This window comes from Crotalus tigris, unplaced genomic scaffold, assembly GCF_016545835.1.
Source record: "Crotalus tigris isolate CLP2741 ecotype Arizona unplaced genomic scaffold, ASM1654583v1 scf7180000017726.370058, whole genome shotgun sequence".
In the NCBI taxonomy this organism is placed as follows: domain Eukaryota; kingdom Metazoa; phylum Chordata; class Lepidosauria; order Squamata; family Viperidae; genus Crotalus; species Crotalus tigris.
Window position 1 is genome coordinate 99,082 of NW_024096594.1, and position 23,778 is coordinate 122,859.

The 23,778-nt window shown below is 44.8% G+C and overlaps 2 protein-coding genes across 2 annotated transcripts in view; one reads left to right on the forward strand and one right to left on the reverse strand.

Annotated features, from left to right (window-relative positions):
- Window positions 1-5,600, forward strand: part of KCNH3 (potassium voltage-gated channel subfamily H member 3) — a 72,677-nt gene extending 67,077 nt beyond the window's left edge. Inside the window, exons 11-15 of the mRNA XM_039339010.1 lie at window positions 369-583; window positions 1,610-1,890; window positions 2,053-2,156; window positions 2,738-2,805; window positions 4,393-5,600. Coding sequence (XP_039194944.1) covers window positions 369-583; window positions 1,610-1,890; window positions 2,053-2,156; window positions 2,738-2,805; window positions 4,393-5,004 — 1,280 coding nt within the window. The 3' untranslated portion in view covers window positions 5,005-5,600. The remainder of the gene's footprint in view (window positions 1-368; window positions 584-1,609; window positions 1,891-2,052; window positions 2,157-2,737; window positions 2,806-4,392) is intronic.
- A 202-nt stretch (window positions 5,601-5,802) lies between these two features.
- Window positions 5,803-23,613, reverse strand: MCRS1 (microspherule protein 1). Its single transcript, XM_039339011.1, has 14 exons — window positions 23,485-23,613; window positions 20,552-20,681; window positions 18,873-19,011; window positions 17,338-17,496; window positions 16,180-16,289; window positions 14,115-14,223; window positions 12,646-12,784; window positions 12,486-12,561; window positions 11,408-11,436; window positions 10,453-10,545; window positions 9,571-9,653; window positions 8,861-8,948; window positions 7,715-7,842; window positions 5,803-6,699 (listed from the first exon to the last, which is right to left on the reverse strand). The coding sequence occupies exons 2-14, from the start codon at window positions 20,659-20,661 to the stop codon at window positions 6,613-6,615; spliced, it is 1,350 nt and encodes a 449-aa protein (XP_039194945.1). The 5' UTR covers window positions 20,662-20,681; window positions 23,485-23,613; the 3' UTR covers window positions 5,803-6,612.
- Window positions 23,614-23,778: the final 165 nt, after the last annotated feature.

Here is a 23,778-nt window from a genome sequence, read left to right on the forward strand (position 1 = left end):
ATGTAATGGGAGTAGTTCTAAACGCTTCCTTTCTGAAGTTTTGCACACAGAAAAAAGGCTTCTGTATCGAGAATAAGGTGAGAATTTTGACATGCTGTTTTTTCCCCCCCCACGCAATAAGACTCGAAATGTTTTTGCCTTTTATTATTGCTTTTTTAAATGAACTCATTCCAAGAGCACTGCCCCACTTCCTTTTTTCTATGCTATCCAGCTCATCCCGATGCTGCTTTCAATTTGGGGCTTTCGGTGAGCCTCTTTTCAGAATAAGAGTGGGAAACTGGGTGGCACAGCTACTGCCAAACCATCTCTGGGGCTTCCATTTTGTTCCCCTTGATGAAGGATTCACCTTTAGCTCTTTTGCCTTGCAGGGAAGGGGGACCTGATTGGTTGCCACATCTCATCCAAGGAACAGGGGGTCCAGGCCAATGCAGATGTGAGAGGCCTCACCTACTGTGACCTGCAATGCCTGAGTTTGCCTGGCCTGCTGGCTAGTCTGGAGCTCTATCCAGAATTTGCCAGCCAGTTCCGCCGTGAACTTCCCTGTGAACTCAGCTACAACCTGGGTGGAGGCAGCGTCTTCCAGGTGAGCAGAGCAGGGCGATAGGGAGAAATCCTTGTCACTGGTGGGTAGCAATTGCCATTGCCACATTCTGGGTGCAGTAGTGAGTCACTCAGTTTTGTGCCAGATCTCTGAGGGCAAATCCAATTACAAATTATTATTCATCGTATGGCACATCCACATCACATTTCAATAAAAAACAAAAGAGATGAAAATACGAAACATGAAATATAAAATATTATAAACATGTCTAGATTGCAGATAAAATTGTTTGCCTCATTAGTCACAGACAGGAAATCAGCCAAGTCTCCATTATGGGCTTTATTTTGGCACTCTGATACTATACGTTGGACATCCAATCCAAATGCAAAATGGGAGAACAAAATTTTAAAAAAGAGCTGGTTTACTTGATATTAGTAAAAGATAATATATATCTGCACAGAGCCAACATAGAACCCACAAAGCCTAGAAGAGGGTAACTCTGTAGCATGCTTTTCTTGGGCTTCCAACTTGCCATTAAAAAGAAAGGAGTAACTATACAGCTGGGTAGGTCTTCAGTATATGCTCCAGAGTCGCTCAGTGTCAACAAGAAAATCTACTGACCAATCCAAATCTTAACCCACTTAGATGGACTTGGGGAAACTGGTGATAATGGGCTTCCATGCCTTTCCAGCTATTCTAATGCACCAGTTTGAATTGTATCCCACCTTTGTTCAGGAACTTTTGACAGCCATGAATAGCTTGCACAGGACGTCCTGATGATGCTGTTAATTCCTAATATTTATATGAATGATTCCAGGCTCAAACCAGCCCTTAGGCGAAGAAAAAAGAAATCAAGTGGATTCTGAATCTTTAGAGCAATTGTTTCTAAAAACCAGAGATGGGCAAACGGGGGGAGGAACTGGCAAAGAGAATCATTTGCCAATGAGAGGGATAACTCAATGGGAGGAATATATTTTACACCTTTGGCTAGTCCTTTCCCGATTCTAGAGAGAAAGGCAGTTGTAATGGGAAAGGCAAGGGTCCCTTCACCGTCTCCCTCCACCACAGGCAGAGTCGCCGTCACCGAGCAGCCAGGAACCTGACACTTTGCTTTCGGTGGTGAAGGACACAGGGATTTCATTTCCTTCACGCCGCAGAATGCCCTGCTTCCCTACACAGATAGAGGATGAGCCTTCCAGCCCCTTGCTCCCCAAGTCTTCTGGGGGCCACAGCCAGCTGCCCTCACGGTCAGGACTTCCGCGCCACGTGGCCTCCGAAACTTCCTCGCGTCCTACAGCATTGAGGCTGCACAGCATGCCCTGCAGCGGCCCCCCAGATCTCAGCCCCAGGTAAGGCCGCTGGATGCAAAGGAGGTGCAGGCCAGCTTTGGGAATGGGGGCACTATAGAAAGCCCCCACGTTGGCAGTCAGAGGTTACTGTTGAAACACAGATCCTCCATGCGCCTCCTCTTTTCTGAAACGCTTGCTGATTTTTCAACCCTTCTTTAAAAGAGTTGTAGATGGAATTGAGGACGGGTCCAGTTCAGACAAACCTATTTTCAATTTCCGCCTTGGCCCATCGGGACCGGATTACAGCAGCCCTTCCCCTGGAACAGGTAATATTCGGCATCGTGCGGGGAAGGGATCACAAAGGGGTTGACTAAGAAACAGAGCACAGATATTTTGCTATTAAATGAGGAGTTATTAGAATGAGAATCAGAATATATTTGTCTATAAAGAAGGAATTTTGGAATAAGATGTGTATTTTAGTTATGTTAATTATCTTATAATGAAATGAGGGAAATTAAGGTTATCCGAAGCTTAAACATTGGTTATAAAAGGCTAAATTGGAATATATAAACTGGAACTAAATAAAATCCCAAAACAGGACTTGGATATGTATAATTAAAATATTATTGATAAATGTACTGATTGATTGAGCTTTAGTTAGAAATTTATTAATACGAATATGATATATTTGTGGGAAATAGTGAGGGAACATTATTGATGTAACCTGAGATATATATGAATGGTTTTGTTATTGACTGATTACCCGATCACCACGCTGCTTCCTAAGTATCTGGATGTAAAAATTTGAAAAATTAATAAAACTTGTTTGAAAAAAAAAAAGAAACAGAGCACTTGAAGGATGAATTTGTGGCTTTCGTCAGTTTGTTCCATTTTTTTCCTCTTCCAGACAGCGGCCTGCCCACTATCCCTCCCGAGTTATCTGGTGCAGACACCATCGAGAAACTGCGCCAGGCGGTAAGGCTTTATTTACCTCAGATAATCAGTTTGTACTTTTGATAGCATTACTCTACCACCCTTGACGTGTGTCTGCCTGCCATTTGCAGCCTGCTCAAAAACAGCCTTGTATATAGACAGCCTTGCGGCGATGTTGGCTGGGGAATTCTGGGAGTTGAAGTCCTCAGGTCTTAAGTTGCCAAGGTTGCTTTGGAGAGATGTTTACCTGGCGCATCCTTGCTTTTTGTTCAGCAGGGAAGCAGACTACATATGAGCAGGCTGCCCTTGGAAATCTCAAAACAGTGGTCTAGAAAACAATCTCTGCAGAGAATGGTAGATTTAAACGATTTTCTGAAAACATGGACTCATGATTTACCTTTTGAATAGTCTACCTTATATAATTTATCTCTTACCTATTTTCACATACCCCAGAGAGCTTAAATAAAAACGATATTCGTCATCTTTTAAAAGCTAAAACCAGATTTTTTAAAAATGCAATAAGCATTCTAAACCCTCCTTTCAAGACTTGACAAAACGGCTTGTTCGCAATTTTCCTAAATTCGAAGAATGAAGGCGATCTGGCCTTTGGAGCTAGGGTATTCCTGAATGACAAGGTCATCATAGAAAGAAAAAAAACTTGCTTCCAAGCCCTCCCTTTCTCTCCCCCCCCCATCACTTCCTGAGCCGATTATGGGATAAGGGTGTTGTACGCAGGCAAGGCAGCCAGGTAGACAAACATGGGCTCAAGCCTTACAGAACATAATTGGTCAAAAACAGGGAATTATTTAATTCCCTCCCACCCAGCCAGCCTGGAAGGGCAGTAAGGATCTATAATTGTTATGATGCCTCAATCCAAACCAACCTGCAGTTTCATGTAGCTGTTAAAACAATTTGGGGAAAGGACTGAGTCCTACAACATCACCCAGAATGACCATTAAATTCAACTGCTCCCCCCCCCCTCCAATTATCAGATTGGAACCCCAGGATCGAGGCCAAACAGTGCTTCCCATTCCTAACTCCTGCAAGCAGTCCAGAAAGATACCACAGGTGATGTACTTGACACCACTGAGAGCAAATCCCAGCTTGGTCCCAATAAAAGCATCCTCAAAACCACCCAGGGCGGTTTCGGTCCTCTTTGAAGCCTGACTGAAAGGGATGTAGATCAGCTGCTTCACCCAGCATTCTTTGCGAGAAGTAGCAGTCCTACTACCTTCTCCAATACCTTCCCCAATTAGGCAACCTATACAGGACTATCACCCGAGCAAACAGAGCTTTTATCGTCTCTTCTGCCATTCCACAGTCCAAAGCGTTTGAAGAGTGTATTTCATGCTACCGGTATTTCTTTGGGATGAGCCACCCACCCCCCACCCCAAAGTCCAAGATCAAACCGTTCAACGGCCAAAAACGGGTGCGAGAAAAAGTACACCACTTCCTTCTTTTCTCCCCAATTGGTCCTGCATGTTTCCAGAGGCCTAGTGATCTATCGCCAGAACTACTAAAAATTCTAGGCATTACAGTAGTTGGAAAAGCAATTTTTTAAGCAGAGAGGGCTCCGGTCTAAGTAGAAAGGTGAGCAAATGACCTCATTTCCTTTGCCTCGTTTCCCAGGTGGCCGAGCTCTCCGGGCAAGTTCAGCAAATGCGGGAGGGCCTGCACTCTCTGCGCCAGGCTGTCCAGCTCTTCCTTCTCTCCCAGACACCAGCCCAGCAGCGAGTCGATCCTTCTGCCTGTGGGCCTTTCCCCTACTCGGATGCTCCTACTACGCCTCTGCTGAGCCCCCTCAGGGTCGACACAGGACTTTCACCAGCTTTCTGCTCCCACAGTGCGCCACCGGCACCCTGCCCTAATGGAGCCTGTGGCAGAGTTCAGTGGATGTGGGCCCCTCCAGCTGGGCAGAGCTCTCCCTGGCCTGGCACGTTTTGGACCCTGGGACGCCGAGCGAGGGATTCTGAGGCAGGAGTGCTTTCCCCCTCTAGTCACGGCCCCAAGGACCAAGGGAGCAACACGCCAATGCCAAACCTGAGCCAAAGAGAGAGCTCTCTGCCCCAAGCTTGCCCCGCCACAGATCCAGCATGCCATACAAGCTCTCCAGAAACCAAACCTTCTAGGACTCAAGACTGTGATTCCTCCAGCCTTGAGATGGTGCTGATCGGTGCTGGGGATGATGGTTCTACGTGCAGCGGGCCCTGCTGGATACAGGAAGAAGGGACAGGGATATGAGCGTGCTGAGCACAACTGAGTACACAAAGATCAAGGCACTGGGATTTTTCTGTCCTGGGAATATCAAGGATTAGCCCTTCTCTTATGGGTCCGGATGCTCCCCCATGTTAGGGGACAGAGAACACAACAGAGAAAGGCTACAGTCAGCTCTTCCAAGGTTGAGACAGAGTTGTGATTGTCCTCATGATGGAGACAGAAGAAAAAGACAGCAAACGCCACAAAACACCCTGGGACAGTAAGGCACCTTTTGCCTCGACAAAAGTAGATAACTGCAAGCTGCTGTTAAGAGTTTCTACTGTCAAAAGCCAAACCTGGTCCATCTGAGTGGTTACGTGGGCTAGGGAATACATCCATGCATCACAGCTTGAAATATGCAAACGTACCCATATTTGTACATGGTTCCATTTTAGACAACCTTCCTTCAGGCAGCTGGATTGTTAGACATTGCTGTGGGGATAGTGAGTGGAATTGGAGTGGAAAGTCCCCCTGAGCATGTAATTTTCAAACGGGAAGGCAGGTCCAAGACTATCCCCAGTCCTAGTTAAGAGTGGAGCTGGGCACCCTTTTTATAAAATAAAAAGTATGTTTTGAACTCCGACTGTTTAATGGATGAACTGCTGTTGCTCAGGTGTGGTCCTTATGAGGCTCGCGAGCAACCTTTCCCATGCTAAATCACGGTATGTAGAGCCACTACCACAGTTAAATGAAAATCGCAAACTTCAGTTATAAAAATATATGGAAAAGAAGATTCTGCAATAAACTTCACCGCCGGTTCAATTCAGGCCACTAGCCAGTCTACACTGTTGCACAAGACATTTTAATGGACACAAAAGCTAGATTTTTTTTAAAAGGTAGCAATGCAAAGGCTGCATTTTAAATAATTAAGATTTACTTCCATTGCTTTTAAAACCCCAAACAATCAAACTATGACTGACAACATTCTGGTAAGCTTATTCTACCCTACAGTTACAGGCAAGGATGCGCTTGCACTGAGGAGGCACGTGCCAAAAGCTAAAATAGCTCATTAGTCTGTCAACACCCCTGATAAGTAATAATATTGTACCACATAAACAGGAACAGATGGACCTCTATTTTTATAACCAACCTTATTTGGAATAAATCATTCTTTTTCTTTCATACCCAAGTAACTGAGATTCTAGTGGACAATACCTGAAAAACTAACATCTAGAAAGGACACTAACACAGTGCCGATGAGAGGACTGATCACTATTATATTAGCTTGACATTGGCTCTCCCCACATCCACGCCTGAAAAATCTCGTCACTCTGTCCCAAAGAGAGTCAAGCGCAATAGTCAATAGAAGCAGTAAGCCGTTTCTCGCACAAGCCAGGGTACTCAGCAAAGGGCTTCAGTTAGCCAAAGGGCTCTGTTTTAAGCCCAAGTCTCTTACCCTCACCCACCCCCCTTCTCTCTCCAGTGGCCGAGCATGTGCACGCACGAAACAAGAGTCCCTCTATGCTTAAAGGCCCAGGATTGCTTTGTGTCCTAGCCTCAAAGGAGGCAAACTGGAGGAAGCTGCATTAGCAGCAAAGAAAATAGCAGTTCCCGCTGGAGGAAGGAGTGGGGTCCTTTGGGTTGATCCAAGCCTCAGGGCTGGGCAATTTTGGCAGCTTCTGCCTTGATAAGAGCAATCAAATCTTGGTTGATGAGGAAAACAAAGCGCAAGCTGGCAATCTAGAAAAAGAGGGAGGGAGGGAGAATAGAATTAAATCAGTTTGTTTGTATAGAATTCAGGGATAGGCAACCTTGGCTCTTTTCTGACTCGTGGACTTCAACTCCCAGAATTCCTGAGCCAGCATGGCTCAGCTTGGAAACCTCTCCCTTTCCCCTCAGCATGGCTGGCTCAGGAATTCTGGGAGTTGAAGTCCACGAGTCATAAAAGAGCCACGTTTGCTTACCCCTGGTATAGATTCTGCTTTCATACCCAATTAAGACATGAGCCACCTTGAGGGGTTTTTCCACCAGTGTGGAGATCTTCAATGGCAGCTAACTAGAAGGTTCTTAGGCTAAAGTCACTCGTGTGTCCTCCTTCCTGGCCAGGAGGGAACACGAGCTGGCCCTCCATTTAATGCCACCTCCCCATCTGAGAGCTGCAGTCCCAACCCCTCTGAAGGTGCCACATTGATGAAGGCTGTTAGCATCTGGGCTCAGCTGAGTCCATGCAGATAGGCTGTAAGCATGGGATAGACCAGGGGTAGGCAACCTCGGCTCTTTTATGACTCATGGACTTCAACTCCCAGCTGACTCAGGAATTCTGGAAGTTGAAGTCCATGAGTCATAAAAGAGCCAAGGTTGCCACAGACCCACTGGTAATTTGCCCTGGCTATTATTACAAAATTTATAGCAATACTTATATTCTGGCCACTTCAAGTTAATTCTAAGCAATTCAATGTTTTTTTTAAAAAAAAACACACACAGGTAAAGCAGAACAACAGCCAATATAAAGATCTCAATACTTTAGTATAATAAGTCCACAAAACCAAGTTAAAATTAACACAAAGAATAAAAATTACCGATTCAACATCCATTAGCAAGAAATGCTATTTAATTTAATCTGAGCTCTCATTTCCCAGTCTTCCCACTTCTAAAAAAGAAAAGATTAGAACAAGAGGGATACATCCTACAGGGAAGGAGACAATACCTAACTCCCAACTTTTTCTGCTACAAAGCACAGCCAGCCCCTGCTCACCTCAACCACAGAGTTGTTGCTGAGTTTCCACTTGCTGCCACAAAGTACTGGCCGTCCGTCAACATAAATGGGTCGTCGGCCTTCGTTTGCCAAGAAGAAGTCCCCGTTGTTCTTCAGCTTGATGACACCTGTGTGCATTTAGGAAGAGATTAAGGTGACCTGGGCTTTTCCCAGGAGGAAGAGAACAAAGCCATGATGGAAGGTAACTGGGTCCCAAACCACATGAATTTAGGCCACAGCCACCGTGGCACTGCCTTTAGAGAACATGTTGACCTTTCTTGAGAAACTGTTTATCTTCAAAAGTTAAAGAGGCAATCTCCCGCCCAGAGAAGACTCTCAAACTATGCAGCCCGAAAAAAGGCCACTGAATACAGGTAGTCCTCGACTCACAAAGTTATGACAGACATTTCCCCCCCCCCAAAAAAAAACTCAAAAGCTACTTATGACCTGATTTCAAAGTTATGACAGATGCACACCCATCTACCCGGTCATGTGATTGCACTTTGGGTTCTTGGCAATCAGCTCCCTTTTATAGCCACCCGTAGCATCCCGCGGTCATGTGACTGTGGTTTTTGATGCTATAGCCAGGTTGCAACGTTTACGTCCAGTTTCTGACAAAAAAAAATGCCCATTGGATAAAATGGAATTGCTTAGGCACGGCGTTCGCTTAACGACTAGGGCATTTGCATAACAACCACTAAAAAAAAAACATCAGCTCAAATCATGCCTCAATTTACAACAATAATTCCATTCTCGGTCACGGTTGTAAATCGAGGACTACCTAAATGTACTTTTCACATGCGGATAATAAATGTATGAGGAAAAACTGCAGAGCTGGCTAGGGGTTCACAGGATTCCAACAAATGCCTCAAAAGTTTCATAGGCTCATCAGGACGGGCAAACATCATCTTACTTTTGTACTAACTTTCAAATTTTAAAAACAGCTGTTTATCCTGGCCAAAAAAAAAAAAAAAAAAATTCTCAGGCATCTTGCAAGGTGAAGCTAGTGTCTCAGGAACCACAAGCAAGACTCTGGGATCTGGTTCCTGATAATAATGCTACCTTACCGTGGCTGTAGACATCTCGCTCAAAAGTTTTTTGTTTGTTTTTTTCCAATAATTCAGAGGCAAGAATCAATTCCGGTACCTTGTTTGCGGGAGATTTTCCAAGCAGGGCCTTCCAGTGCCAGATCTACATCAATCTGATTGTCTTTGGTGGCTCTGCCAAGCGTGATCTAGAAAAGGAAATTAGATCAAAAAAAAAAAAAATTCACTTTGCATAGTAAGCATAGCAGGGTTTTTGCTGGCACCAGCGATCAAAATGAATCGGGTGAACTGACCCAATACATTTGTTTCTGTTTTTGCAAAAGCTGACTTTTCTAAAAGTCCAGATGATGGCATGGAGACAAACTAAGTGAAAAAAAGTGAAGTTCATCACAGGATTGAAAATTACACTAAGAACTCGGGTTCTCAGGCTTTCACTTTGTCACAAAGTAAATTAAGGGTGTTAACAGTAAAGGAATGAAAATCAAGAACCAATGTTAATTCTCCACTCCCGTGCCAGTATAATGTTATCTTTCACTGTCTGGAAAAAGAATTAAAAAAAAAAATAACAGTACCTCTTGAATTAAAAACTATTCTTTTGTCAAAACATTCTCACTGAAATAGCCCAGGAGTCTTCAACCTTTCAGAACAAACAGATAGGCTGCGTACCTCAAAATCAAATGCAGCTCGATTGTGGGTAGCTCATTTGTATGATTGAAAAAAAAAGGGTTCAACTTCCTCTCCTTGATCCAAGCCGGGAATACGTTCACCTCCTTAGTTTTGGGCCCGGCTAAATGAAAAAACGGAACTCACCTCCCGGGAGCGCATGAGGTAGCGTACCATCCGTCCACGCAGCACAGCCAAGGTCTGGTTATCAAAATCAGGGGAGCTCATCCCTGGCAGGAAGAAACAGAGTCAAATAGGCCAGCGAGGTTTTGGGAAACGGGGCCAACCGTTTGGCGAGCTGGGCAAGAGAAAAGTGTCTAGTGCAGTGGTTCTCAACCTTTTTAATGCCGCAAACACCTAACCGGTTGTAAATCGAGGACTACTCAACTGGTGCAGCACCGTTTGCAGAATGGGACTTTTGGCGGGCTCAGCAGGACAGAGACAGCCTGGACAATTCCTATTGGCTTTTGAAAGCCAATAGAATTAGACTCTATTCAAGAGAGTCTATTCTATTGGCTTTCAAAAGCCAATAGAATAAAAGGGAGTAGCACAGCTAAGGAAAAGGGGGAAAAAATGGCGGACTGCGTTGTTTGGCGACCCCCGTGAAATGGTCGTTCGACCCCAAATGGGGTCCCGACCCACAGGTTGAGAACCACTGGGCTAGTGGTTAGAGTTGCATTTGGCGTGTAAGTTTAATAAATAAATAAATCGTGCTTGGGCGTTATTTATACCAGTGCTCCCCCAACCTTTCCGTGGACCGGCAGTGGGGGGGAGGGGGAAGGAGATGATTTCGCGTGCTCAACCTAATCCCGCGCATGTGCAAAGGGAGCTTCGCATGTTTCGCCCACTGCCTGCAAGGATCTGTTCCCAGTGGGCCGCGAGGCCAGTACCAGCCTGCAGACTGGGGGCTTAGGGAACCCCCTGATTTATACCACTTCCGTTTCCAAGCTTGGGCTTCCCAGCTAAGTCCTTTCAAGATCCTCTGGCTCCTCTTCCCGCTACAAGGAGGCCTCTGCAGACTTTTCTCACCTGTTATACTGTCCACCAGAACTTGCCATTTGTGCAGCTCTTGCTCCAGCTGCCGAATCTCACGCTTCTGCCGCCGGTCCGCCACAGTCAGTTCTGCAAAGAGGAAGGCAACAGCCACGGAAAGCGCATGTTTAATAGAGAAGTGCAATGGCATTATTGTATAACGAAGGTGAAGATAATTTGGGGCTCCTAGAAATCCTAGGTTTGTTTCTCCCCCTCCCCCAAATTCCCTTCTTTAGATTGCCCACCACCATTCAACCCTGGCAGCTCCTTCCACCCCTTTTTGCAGGAAACAATCAAGAACGTGACAGAAATCGACTGAAGAACCCTAGCCTTTTAAGCTCTCCAAAGATATTTTCCAAAGCACCTGAAGGCAGGACAAGAAGCAACGGGTGGAAACTAACCAAGGAGAGAAGCAACCTAGAACTAAGGAGAAACTTCCTGACAGTGAGAACAATTAACCAGTGGAACAGCCTGCCTCCAGAAGCAGTAAATGCTCCAACGCTGGAAGTTTTTAAGAAGAGACTGGACAGCCATTTTGTCCGAAATGGTGTAGGGTTTCCTGCCTGAGCAGGGGGTTGGGCTAGATGACCTCCAAGGTCCCTTCCAACTTTACTACTATTATTATTATTATCTCTCCAACAAGGCTTCTTCCTTCTTTTGGCTCGGCTGCTGTCGGGCTTCTAACTTCAGAGGTTCTTACCGAAAGGAGGCAGGATGCCCTGTGGCCCTATTTCCTTGGACCATCAAGCAAATAAAGTCCAGCCCTACTTTTCTTCCACAGCTTTCCAACACAGAAGTCTAATCCTTTGAGTTAGCACTTCCCAGGGTTTTGACCGAACAGAAAATAGTCGGAACCACACAAAGCCGATAATGCAAAAACGCAGTCATCTGAAGAGGAAGCTCCCATTCGGTCCATACATAGCTTCAGGTTATCAAACCAAATCTAACTCACCGTGTTCCAACACTTCATCTGGTACATCCCTATAGGGAAAGGGGAAAAGGGTAGAGAGAAAGAGAGAAACGGGAGGTTAAGCAGACCACAGACCGCCCACCGATTACTCCAGTATCAGTTTGGCCTTGGCTCCCGTTCTACTCTAAATTTCATTATTACAAACATGTATGCATGCACCTTGGGTCAGATTAAGACTCTGCCACTGGTGCAATGCAGACAACTTCAAAAAGTAAATGACTATCGATTCCCAACTGGAATTTCGCAGAACGACCAGGATGCTGGCTGCAAAATGAATGGAAATGGAAGGCGCTGTACACCAAAAGTGCTTTTTCAGGAGGCAACGGAAGGATGAGAAGCGAAACGTCCTCAAAAAAAAAACATTAACAACTCCAGTTGCCTCCTGAAAAAGCGCCTTTGGGACAACCATGACCTGGACGACTGAGAACTTAAATAGAAGAAAGGCGCTGTAGAAACTAGACAATAACTGTCATCAGATCTAAGTTCTATTGCAACACAATTCCTGAACATTCAATCAGTCCTCTGTGGAAGGGAACAGGAGTGGCTTCAAACTGTCACTCTAAATGCTGAAGGGATGTTTGCCCACCCTAAAGTCAACCCAGCTACATTGGTGGCACAATGATCTATGGCAATGATGGCGAACCATTTGGAGACCGAGTGCTCAAACTGCAACCCAAAATCCACTTATGTATCGTTGGGTGCCGGGTGGGCGTGGCCCATTGGGTGGGCGTGGCCCATTGGGTGGGCATGGCTGCGGTGGTAACGGCAGACTGGGTGGAACTAAAAAGTTCAATCAATCAATTCCAACTTTGCGAGATCTTTTTTTTCCCCTGAGAAATTGAAATTGATTGATTGATTGAACCTTTTTTCTTTTTTTTGCACACAGCGGCAGATGCCTAAAGCAAAAAACCCAGCTGAAGGCCTAGGATTGGGGCGATGGCGCGCCTGCCCACAGAGAGGGCTCTGCATGCCATCTGTGGCACACGTGCCATAGGTTCGCCACCACGGCTCTATGGCTTAAATGGGGGGGGGAAGAGTTATCTACCAGCTTCTCACTTACTTCAGCTTGCTGTCATCTATCATGTCTTCAGCATCCGAGAAGTTGAGCACTTGGTCTCCTTTGGGCAATGGCTGCACTGCAGAGAGGGCACACGGTAGCTTAGAATTCAAACCCCAGGCTCAGCCTCAGCCTCAGCCAAGGAACCAGCAGGCCGCCTTACCTGTTTGATCATCCAGAAGGTAGTACTGCTTCATGAGCTGCCAATGGGTCTGCAAGACTTTGGCAGTGCGGGAAGGGTAGAAAACCTCTGGGTGTTTGTGCAGCAGGTCCTGGAATGTATCCAAAGTAGGCTGACTGGTCTAGATGAACAGCAGAAAGAGAGTGAAAGTGGAAGCCTTCATTACACAGAGTGGCGTTTATTATAATTTTCACTACTAAGGGTCTTAATAAGGCTTAAATTTAACTCAAGCTTGGGTTTTTGTTTTTCTTTTACTAACTTTAGATTTCCCAAAAGACCACAGAAGTGAGATTTACAATAGTATCAGATCTAATCTGGCCTGTGACATTGTATTATACAGTAGTGGCCAAAATTGTGGAAACCTTTTGGGAAAAGTGTACAGCAGAAATGCCACCTTTGATTAAGTTTCCACCCATTTTTCTTCTAATTTCTTTATAACTGTAGCCTTGTTCGCTTAATAATACTATTTTACATCGCTTTCTGGGCAACCAGTCAACTCTTTGCACCATTATTTTAATTTTATTACGTTTTACAAGCTCACTAAATGAAAGAACACAAAAAAACCCAACCAACTTGATAGCGATCACATAACACACTGACAAATGTCCTCCTCTCAGCTTCAGCACATGACATCGATAACTGAATCCTACTGTGATCTGACTGGCTCATTGCCAAAACAAGATGACACCTGATTGGCTCTCTAAACACTCATGCTCATTGGCTACCATCAGATGAAGGAAAGCGACCCGATATCAACCTAAGCAAGTTGGGCTTCCTTTTTCTCGTTATTTGGCTGTAACTTTTCATACAATACAGTACAGATAATTGAACAGGACCCAGATTGTTGGGGAGCAATGTAAATATATATATACATTGCTTACTGGTGTACACCGCTTAGAGAGTGCTTGCACTTAAAGCGGTATATAAGTCTCATAAATAAATAAATAAACAAACAAACTATGTTGCATTACATTCTTGATTAAATTATCTTTCCATTGATATATAATTTTATGGTACTACTCCAAAAAAAAAGTGGCGTTATTAGCCTTCAAACCCCAAAAATACACTTTTCCCAAAAGGTTTCCACAATTTTGGCCACTACTGTTATGTATTAACTACAGAAACAAAGAATAACTCTCATTAAAAGCCTTTCTGGGCACTAAGAAGAGGAAATTGCCATGAGCTACAGAGGGAAAAAGCAGAACGTGTGAGGCCTTAAAGACTGATACAAAGGAGCTCTCAGATACCCAGGTTGGCTTTGTGCAGGGGTAGGCAACCTTGGCTCTTTTATGACTCGTGGACTTCAACTCCCAGAATTCCTGAGCCAGCTTGGCTGGCTCAGGAATTCTGGGAGTTGAAGTCCACGAGTCATAAAAGAGCCAAGGTTGCCTATCCCTGGTGCCAGGGCTACTAGGGCTGGGGATATGACACCCAGGGGTATTGCTCCTTACCGATCCCACTTTGCTTAGTAGCTGTTCCTCCGCTTTGCTGAATAACACTTTGCTCTGCATTGACGCAATGGCTTCGGGATGCAGTTGCCTCATTGCTTGGCAAGACAGCCTGTAGGGAATGAAGACAAAGAGACCAAAAAATTCATTTGGCTTCCCTGACTCAGTGTGACTGTTGTCTCTCAGAGTCTCCAGCAGCATTTGACCAGCAGGAAAAGAGGAAAGAGGAACAACAAAGCTATACACACTGAATGTCTCTTTCTTAACATGTAAACAAATCCAATACATTTAAATCCCAAATGGTTGAGATATGCATCCTATCTTTTTCAAAGGTGGCATGTAAGGATTTCCCGCCTTTTAGAAAGCTATCCGGATGTTTACTCCAAAGAAATGCAAGATGACTTCTTTCAGGAAAAGTTGGAGATGTCAGAATCAACATTTCACCTTAATGCCAGCACTGATGAACCAGAAACTAGTTCTTTCGACTTAAAACCATCTTCCCTGTCAGTCATTTTTAAGAATTTTATTATTTTTCTACTTGTAGGATTCCAGTCTTTAGTGCCACATGATTATAAAACCCTTCTTTACCTAAGAAAATAAAATAAAATAGGCACTGGGAAGCAGAATATCAAAATACCTCTTACAATGATCAGGTATTCACCTCTACTATGAAGACATGCTGATCTAGAACAAACATCACTGTATCAATATTTAAGCTGGACTACCTTGCTTTAACCCTCTGGAAATCTGGAATCTGTGCTACTTTCATCTTTCTTCCACTTGTGCTTCTATCAAGCCCTCAACGATATATAGTAAAATCCCACTTTCTGCTTTTTACTACATCGCGTGCTATCTCTGTCACATAAGAACTGTGGAAGGAATGGATGAAGTACATGCAGGAATGTTATCTAAATCAGGAAATGACCCGTTTCAATGAAAACAAGCAGCTTCTCTTCCTCTTTCAGCTTGACTAGCCTTCTGGACTTGTCCTGGACACTCTGCCTAGTAGGGAACCAGATGACACAGCCATGCACCAGCAGGAGCCACGGTTGCAGAGGAAGCAGCCAGCAGGAGCACAGACAATAAGGGTACTGGTGCAAGCAGACCAGGCCTGCTGCTTGGAGACTCTTTAATTTCTCTCCTCAGTTGGAACACACTGAGCTTGCGTCTTCCTCAAAGAAAGAAGAAACTTTAACATCCGATTTGCAAGAATCGGATCAAGAAGTTAGATAACATCCCAGTGGTATGGAAGAAAAGATCTCGGTTGGCAATGGCACCTGTAAGCAAGACGAAGTGACACCCAGATGATGACACATGTGCAATTGCATCTGTTATCTATTCTCCCTATCAACCATCATGCGAGGGGGTAGTCACCACTGCTTCTCAGCAGCTGTGAAACTGCACATAAAGTGGGAGAAGGGATGGGAATCTTCATCGTTTCCCCACCCCCCCAACCTGGCAATCAATGAATCCCCATTGGTTCAGGGGTTCCCTTTCCTAGCAAGAAAAGATACAAGAGTAGCAGTGCCAGCTATACTGAATGGGGAAAGACATTATAATAGTAAGAATGGCAGAGAGAGACCTAATATATACTTTGCCACATACACGGCCACGTGTAACCCTTTATTCCAAGATTCTGCTTGAAAGTAGAATCTATTAAGTCAAAACAATTCACTTCCAAATAAGAACATATAGCAGCGGTACCCTATTATTTCCTGCTCTGCAGACAGGCAGCAAGGGGGAAGGAGGGGATGGTTTCACGCACGGGCCTGCCGCTTGCACAAATGGCCATTGCCTGGTATAAGGCCGCAGACCGGGGATTGGAGACCCCCGATATATAGGATCTCTACAAAGGAAAGTTCTCTGGAAACTAAACCAACACACATTTGTCTTTCAGTCTACCAGGACGCTTGCCTCCCCTAAGAGAGTGATCTGCTTCTAGTCCTCAGCTGGCAGTGAGGTCGGGTTGCCACCTGCCTAATCTCGGAAACAAGAGGGTGGGAGCCTGCACCACAGTTCTGTTCTCCCTCTTTGAGAATCAGGATTGTGTGAATATGACCAAACTTACTTGGAAATCACAGGGTCGTAGAGGAGAGCGTACCACCGCTCCTGGATTTCTCGCAGGTTAAAGCGACAGCTGAACTTGACTCCCAGATGCACAGAGGTCAGATCGTTGGTCTTCAGAGAGAAAGAGAAAGAGCTCTCAATTTTAGGGTGGGGGAAACATAGTCAGGTTTGAAGAAAGAAAGAAAGAAAGAAAGAAAGAAAGAAAGAAAGAAAGAAAGAAAGAAAGGAGGGAGGGAGGGAGGGAGGGAGGGAGGGAGGGAGGGAGGGAGGGAGGGAGGGAGGAAGGAAGAAAAAAGAAAGAAAGGAAGGAAGGAAGGAAGGAAGGAAGGAATAGAAGGAAGGAAGGAAGGAAAAAGAAAGGAAGGAAGGAAGGAAGGAAGGAAGGAAGGAAGGAAGGAAGGAAGGAAGGAAGGAAGGAAGGAAGGAAGGAAGGAAGGAAGGAAGGAGGCAACTATATTGACTTCTAAGCACTTTTGAGCTTAAATGGAACAGAACCCACTGAAGGATAAAGCAATCAAAAACTGATTACAAAAAGATGCTGAGGAGGAATGGATGGTTTCAGAAAATTAATATACTTCTGCAGCTACAGTGGACTGAATTGGGCCACTGACCCACCAGCTTCAATACCGGCTACACAGGTAAGTCCTCGACTTACTACCGCAATGGTACCTGCATTAAGCAAATGTGGCAGTTGTAAAGTCAATGCGTCAGTCTTAAAGCAAACCCATTGTTCACTATGGAGCAGTTTTGCTGAAAACTGGAAGTAAGTGCCGGGTATTGGAAAAAAACATGGTAAAATACAATCATGTGACACAAGACACTGCAAATGGCGGTAAATGCAGGCCAGCTGCCGAGCACCCAACATGCGGTTACCCATTAAATTTGGGGGAGGCGGGGGCTGGTTTCCATCGTAGCTTTGGTTGCTAAGCAACCAGTTGTAAGTTGAGGACTACCTGTTCTGATAGAGGCACACATTAGAAAGATTCAGGAAGAGGACGAGAATGGTCTCCAGACATATTTTGAAAGGAAGTGCTTAGGAGCCTCATGTAAGCGATTCTAGTTTTCTTGAGAAAAGAAGGGCATCCAAAGGATTTAAATAGCCCTTCTGAGCCACTATGGAGAAACATCTGGGACAGGTGTTCTACGCCCATTTCAGTACCTGAAGCACAGCGTTGATCAGTAGCAGATCATCGGTGGGTTTCCAGCGGCCCAAATCCTTGGTGACCTGCAAGGGCTGCTTGCTCTTCTTCATCCGTTTGGTGAGGCTGGGATTTGGAGCAGGGCTTGGCGTGACAGGGGTTGAGATGGACTTGGACACCTGAAGAGGCAGAGTGGGGAAGGGGGACCGAATCACAAGAGACACAGCAGTGAGGGAAGCCAAAACACTCCAGACGGCTGAATAATAAAATAACTAATGTTCACATCCTAGACCAGTGTTTCTTAACATGCAGTCCTAGGACCTCTCGGGGGGGGGGGGAGGGAATCCCAAGAACTTCTCAAGGATTTGCAAATTCAAAATTATTTTCTAGCGTATGTTGAAAAATAATACAATATTAAAATTCCATTGAACAAATGTGAAAAGCGGTAGCGGCAGTGGATGTAGTAATAAGCTTTAATACGGTAAAACAACAGTGATAAATATATAACCCATATGAACGGGAAAGGGGTCCTGAGAGAAAAAAGTTTAATAAACACTGCTCTAGGCAAGAGAGAGACCAGTTCTAGGCAAGGCAGGCTGTGATGTTTTAAAAGTATGGCAGTCTAAACTTGGTTTATACCTCGGCATTCTTACCCAGTCGGAACACTCAAGGTAACTACCAGCCTTCAGTTAGTGCAGGGGTAGGCAACCTTGGCTCTCTTATGACTCGTGGACTTCAACTCCCAGAATTCCTGAGCCAGCCATGCTGAGGAGAAATGGAGAGGTTTCCATGCTAAGCCATGCTGGCTCAGGAATTCTGGGAGTTGAAGTCCACGAGTCATAAAAGAGCCAAGGATGCCTACCCCTGAGTTACTCTAATTGCCCATTTGAACTAGCTGCAGCATATCTGTCAGGCTACTAACAGGGACAGTTTGACCTGTCATAGTCATCTTGACCTGTCCTCTGCTTGCCCTGCTCAGAGATATATCATTGCAACCGAGCAAGCGATGGCAGGAATCAATCCAGGAAGCCTGGCCAGTCCTAGCAAGGTTGAGGTGGCAGAAATAGGGCAAGAGACAGAACAGGGAAGATTATTTCATTTACTCAAAAGAGTCTCCTGTAGGCCTTAAGTTCAGAAGGCAAGCGAGGTGACAGGAAGTAGAAACCCTTGGAGTCCCCTTTTCCTACAAGGACACAGGGATCTAACTTTGCCTGGCAGGATTGGCTTATTCCACGAAAGAGGATTTCAAACCAGACCAGCTTTTAGAATTGTCAGTTATAGAGAAACAAAAGAAGCTGCTTCTAAACAAACTGCCATCAGACTTACAAACGACTGAAAAAAAAAGAACTAAAATGTTGGGCACCATTATTTCTCAACACGTACCTATGCATTTTAAGTTACGCACAGAAGTTTTGTCTTGGAATGTGGATTCAATAAAAGAGTCCTAGTTATGTTACGGTAAAACTGTCTTATGCGTGGCCTGGAGAACAATAAGGGGATTTCTGAAGGCCCTCCCTCAGTGAAACACAATGAGGCAGATCAGTCACTGACTCACCTTCTTCTTTTCACTAGAAGATGGCTCACTGCCAGAGCAGCGTCCCGGCTCCACCCCGCTGGGGCCTTTGGCCCGGCTGGATGATTTGGCAAGGCTGCTTTCTACCAGCTCATCATCGAATTTCTTCCGCTTGATGAACCTAGAATGGCGAACATCCGCATTGCCATAATCTCAAGGAAACAGCTATCCCCCTCCGCTACTTTCTTTAACAACAGTGAGTTATGGGTGACTTCAGTGGACATTCTTTCACTTAACAGAATTGTGGACCAAGTCTTTTATGAAAAGTCTAAGCTATGTGTGAATAGGGTATAATTGGTCCCAGTAAGTCAACCAGCATTTTAACAACCGTACGTGTGTGTGTGTGTGTGTGTGTGTGCGTGGTTTGCACAATATCCCCAATCACTCAGGCTAATTAATATGCAACCACATGCAACTATTTTATTGTCACATTTTTGCAGTAATTAAGAGCAGCCACTTTTTCCAGTTAGCTCTAATAAGAACTTGAGACAAAGATTAATTGTTGGTGTAGAATTCTGGTTAGTGCTGACCGGAAGTAGTGACTGTTTCAGGTTAAAACAATACATTTAATCGTGGGAAACCTATCAGCTGTGGTTAAGAATCTGCAGAGGATAGGGGATAAAATACTCTGATGGATTTAATGCATTACATGAACATGTCTCTGTAGTCAAAATGTTTGAGATATATTTTATAATTCACATGCAACTCTACAGGAACAGAACTTGTTCCTTAGGGCAGTAGCATCTAGGCCCTTTGATCCCATGAAATGTCCTGAAAAAAAATCAGAAACTGTTCTCTAATCAGCAAGAACATTACACAATTATTCTCTTTGCTTTTACTGCAATAGCATTAGCACTTAGACTTATATACCTCTTCACAGTGCTTTACAGCCCTCTCTAAGAGGTTTACAGAGTCAGCATATTGTCCCCAACAACCTGGGTCCTAATTTTACTGACCTCAGAAGGATGGAAGGCTGAGTCAGCCTTGAGCCAGTGAGAATCAAACTGCTGGCAATAGGCAGAATTAGCCTGCAATACTGCATTCTAACCCCTGTACTACCACAGCTTATTTTATGTCCTAGAACAGGGGTGTCAAACTGCCGGCCCGCGGGCTGGACACGTCATCCGGAAGCCGCGCCCACCCCATTGCAGGCAATGGCAAAACTGTCCTGATACGTCTCACGATGTCACGTGATGTTGCGGGTTTGCCATGTCTTTCTAGAAGAGAACAAATCTGGTCATTTTTGGTATATTTTGTGATATCCAAGGTTCCATCCTTTCTCTCAATTAAAGGAGTATCAAGGGAAACCACCAAGTTTGGCTGGAAAACGAACATGAGACCACAGTTTGATCAGACAGCCTGTTGCCAACCTCCTGACGTAATTGGTGCAAATCAAGAGAAAGCAAAATGCTTTGTGATTGCTCCAAAAAGAGCGACTTCAATAGGTTTTACTCAAACATCCTCAGAAAACAATGGCCACATTGCATCTGCGTATGAAAATAATCCAGTCCATTTATCTGTACTTTAGCGCTCGTTTCCAACAAAGCACCGTATTTCTAAATTTTAAATTCTCAACTCTCCAAACTAAAAGACACATTTGGAAGCCAGATGTCCTCCTGTCCCTGGATCACCTTCCCAACCAACCATGTCCATCACAGTACCTGGATGAACTACGTCGTTTTGGAATGGCCCCGGATACTTGCGATGAGCTTCTCTTTTGTCCTGCTAGAGACTCTTCGTCTTCGGAGCGGCTAGCTGTACCCGACGCCATCAGTCTGGAATCCAAAGTGTCTGCCAAGAGACAGGAGCGCAGATTTAGTGCTTAGTGCTGGCTAGTTCTGATTGGATCCCAAACTGCAGCCATGTCTATTAGGTAGCTGATGCAGAGGGAAGCAAAGGGAAGCCCTTTTGCGCAAACCGATTATGGGTTCATCGCTAACCAGCAGTCTCCGAAGTCTAAAAGAAATTGCATACTTGGAATATGTAACTTAAAAGCAAGTTAAGCGCCCGCTTTATTCTAATATATATTTTTGGCTTGGGAATCTACTATTATTGATTTCAGAGGAAATTATTCTAAGCAATGTGCTCCACTACTACAATTAGTATTGCACAGAAAACATTTTCCATCATGACAGTTTTCAAGGAAGATAACAGTGGACATAACCATTTTGGTTACTGTTCTGCTTGGCTGTTAAGAGCAGCTACAGGAAGTCCTTGTTTAGCAACCACAATTGGTTCTAGAGCAGAGGTCCCCAACCTTTTGGGCACCAGGAACCGTTTCTGTGGAGAGAGGTTTTTCCATGGACCGGAGGGGGCACGGTTTTGTGTGTTGCCTGCATCTCATGGATGGGGCTTTGCTTTTTTGTGCAGACCGGTTGCTGGCATGCCACGGCCCGCTACCAGTCCATGGACCGGGGGTTGGGGACCCCTGTTCTAGAGACTCAGTCATTAGGTCAGTGGTTCTCAACCTGTGGGTCGGGACCCCATTTGGGGTCAAACGACCATTTCACGGGGGTCGCCAAACAACGCAGTCCGCCATTTTTTCCCCCTTTTCCTTAGCTGTGCTACTCCCTTTTATTCTATTGGCTTTTGAAAGCAATAGAATAGACTCTCTTGAATAGAGTCTAATTCTATTGGCTTTCAAAAGCCAATAGGAATTGTCCAGGCTGTCTCTGCCCTGCTGAGCCTGCCAAAAGTCCCATTCTGCAAACGGTGCTGCAAGTTGTCTGCAGCGAAGGCGAGCTGTCTGGAAGTTTCCACCCCTCCCTGCTGAGCAACTACTAAAAATGTAAGTAAAAGAAGGCCAGGGGTGGGAGGTGGGAGGCCGGCAGGTGCAGGGAGGGTTGCTGGTGTGCGTGGGGCCCGGCAGGTGCCTTACCTCCCTTGGGCTGGGCCAGCTGGTGGCCCAGCCGATGGTCGGCCTGCGCCGTCTCTGCCGCTTGCCAGCTACGCCTCGGCCAGCGCAGGGGGCGGCACCACGCATGCGCGGCGCTCCCGGGCAGGGAAAGTCCTCGACTTACGACTGGTTGGGTAGTCCTCGACTTACAACCGGTTGGGTAGTCCTTGATTTACGACGGTTGGGGGTCGCAGCATTAAAAAGGTTGAGAACCACTGCTCTAAAAGAATGCAAATGACCAACTGTCTGCAAGGAATATAAATCTTTGCATTCCCCACCATCCAGTCAGAACTGAAGAAGTGTTTTGGATGAGAAGTGAAACAAGAAAGTCCAGTTGCCTCCTGAAAAAGCACCTTTGGGACAACCATGACTTGGATGACCGAGAATCTCCACAGACAAAATGAGAGAGTTCCACAAACACCATCTTGAGTTCTTAAAACAGAAAAGAGTGATGCTCTTGAGTTACTCCTGGTGACTTCATGGATACATGAAGTTGTTTATATGTGAATGTTGTTTATTTGGCAACAGCATGAAAGCAAATTGCCACTTTTCTTCTTCCAGGATATTTTTTCAATTTCCTGTTTTGTTTTTGGGACAGTTTTGAAACAGTATACTAGTTTCCTATCCAAGTATTAACAACATTAAGCTTGTTTGGTATTTCAATATCAATTTGTTGATTGATTTAATGAACAGTTGCTGCCACTTGCTGGACCAATTAAAAGTAAATATATCAAGTTCAATTCCTGATGGGTACATGACTTTGTCCATGTTATTTCCTTGGTAGGAATACAGAAATAGTTTGTTGTTGCCTATTCAAGTTCTACAATTCTGAGATTTCTGGATAGTCTCCCATCCACTCTAGCAGAAGAAAACTAAGATATCAATATAATACCGAATAAAATGATACAATATTCAGACCAAAGTGGCTTAAGAGTGCTGTCACAACTGCTGCTTTAGGTGTATAAATTACTAACATGACACTATTCCAATTCTGGATCAAAAGAAATACCAGATCCCAGCCCTACTTAAGCCACTGCTTTATTCCATGACTTAAAAAGAAATACATAATATTTAATAAACATAGATTTCAAGTAAATGTGATAGTGTGGTACAATGGTGAGACACAATCTTTGCTCAGAATTTCAGATAAACTGATCTAGCTTTAGGTAATTCCCATTTTTATTATACTGATGCAGCCTTCTTTAATCTGGAGCCCTCGAGATGTGTCAGACATCGATTTATGTGATCAAAAATTATAGGAATTCATTGGGAGGACATCAGGTTAAGAAAAGGAGTGGTATGATGAAAACAGAAATCCCGAAGTAAAGAATCTTATTCAAAATTGGGCAGCCCTCCCTAATTTTTTTATGCCTTCCGGGAGGTTGGCCTTATGGGAATTGTGATCCAACGTTTATTTAGAAGACGAAAAACTACCTTAAAAAGGCAGAATCATGCACAATTAATGAAACCATGCAAACAAGGGGAATTTAATCAGCCCAAGCGAATCATATTGATAGAATTTGGGGGAAAGAAGAAGGAGCAAGAGTAGAGCGCTTGCGCAGTTCTAGTCCCTTTGCCTTTTTGCGCATGCGTCCCTTGTCCGCCTCGCTCGTTCGTTTCCTAACCAAGAAGCGAAGCTGTTCTCTCTGCCTAATCTCAATAGACCTCAGAATGTTATAAAGTCTGAAGCGGCATTACCTCACCATTCCCGATCGTTACGATAACGACAACAACGACTCCCGCCTCTTGCCCCAACGTCCATATCGGAAACGCCAGAAAAATCCCAATAACTTCCGGGGAAAGAAAAGGAAAACGAGACAAGCGAAAGATCGGTTCCGGTTTAATTGCCTCATGCCCGAGAGCCGAGTGGGGGAGCGGCCATCTTGATTAAGGGCATCATTCCAGTGCTTCAATGTCCAGAAAACGTAGAAACCTCATTGATCACACAAAAACTTTTTTCGGGCATCGCGATTTCAGTTGATGTCACTCATT

Excerpts from the sequence above, each read along its gene's own strand:
- MCRS1 (XM_039339011.1), bottom strand. The coding sequence starts at position 20,661 with ATGGCGTCGGGTACAGCTAGCCGCTCCGAAGACGAAGAGTCTCTAGCA. Across the intron at positions 19,012-20,551 it reads AAACGACGTAGTTCATCCAG|GTTCATCAAGCGGAAGAAAT; the intron begins GTACTGTGATGG and ends TCGCCATTCTAG. Across the intron at positions 17,497-18,872 it reads CTTCTAGTGAAAAGAAGAAG|GTGTCCAAGTCCATCTCAAC; the intron begins GTGAGTCAGTGA and ends CTGCCTCTTCAG.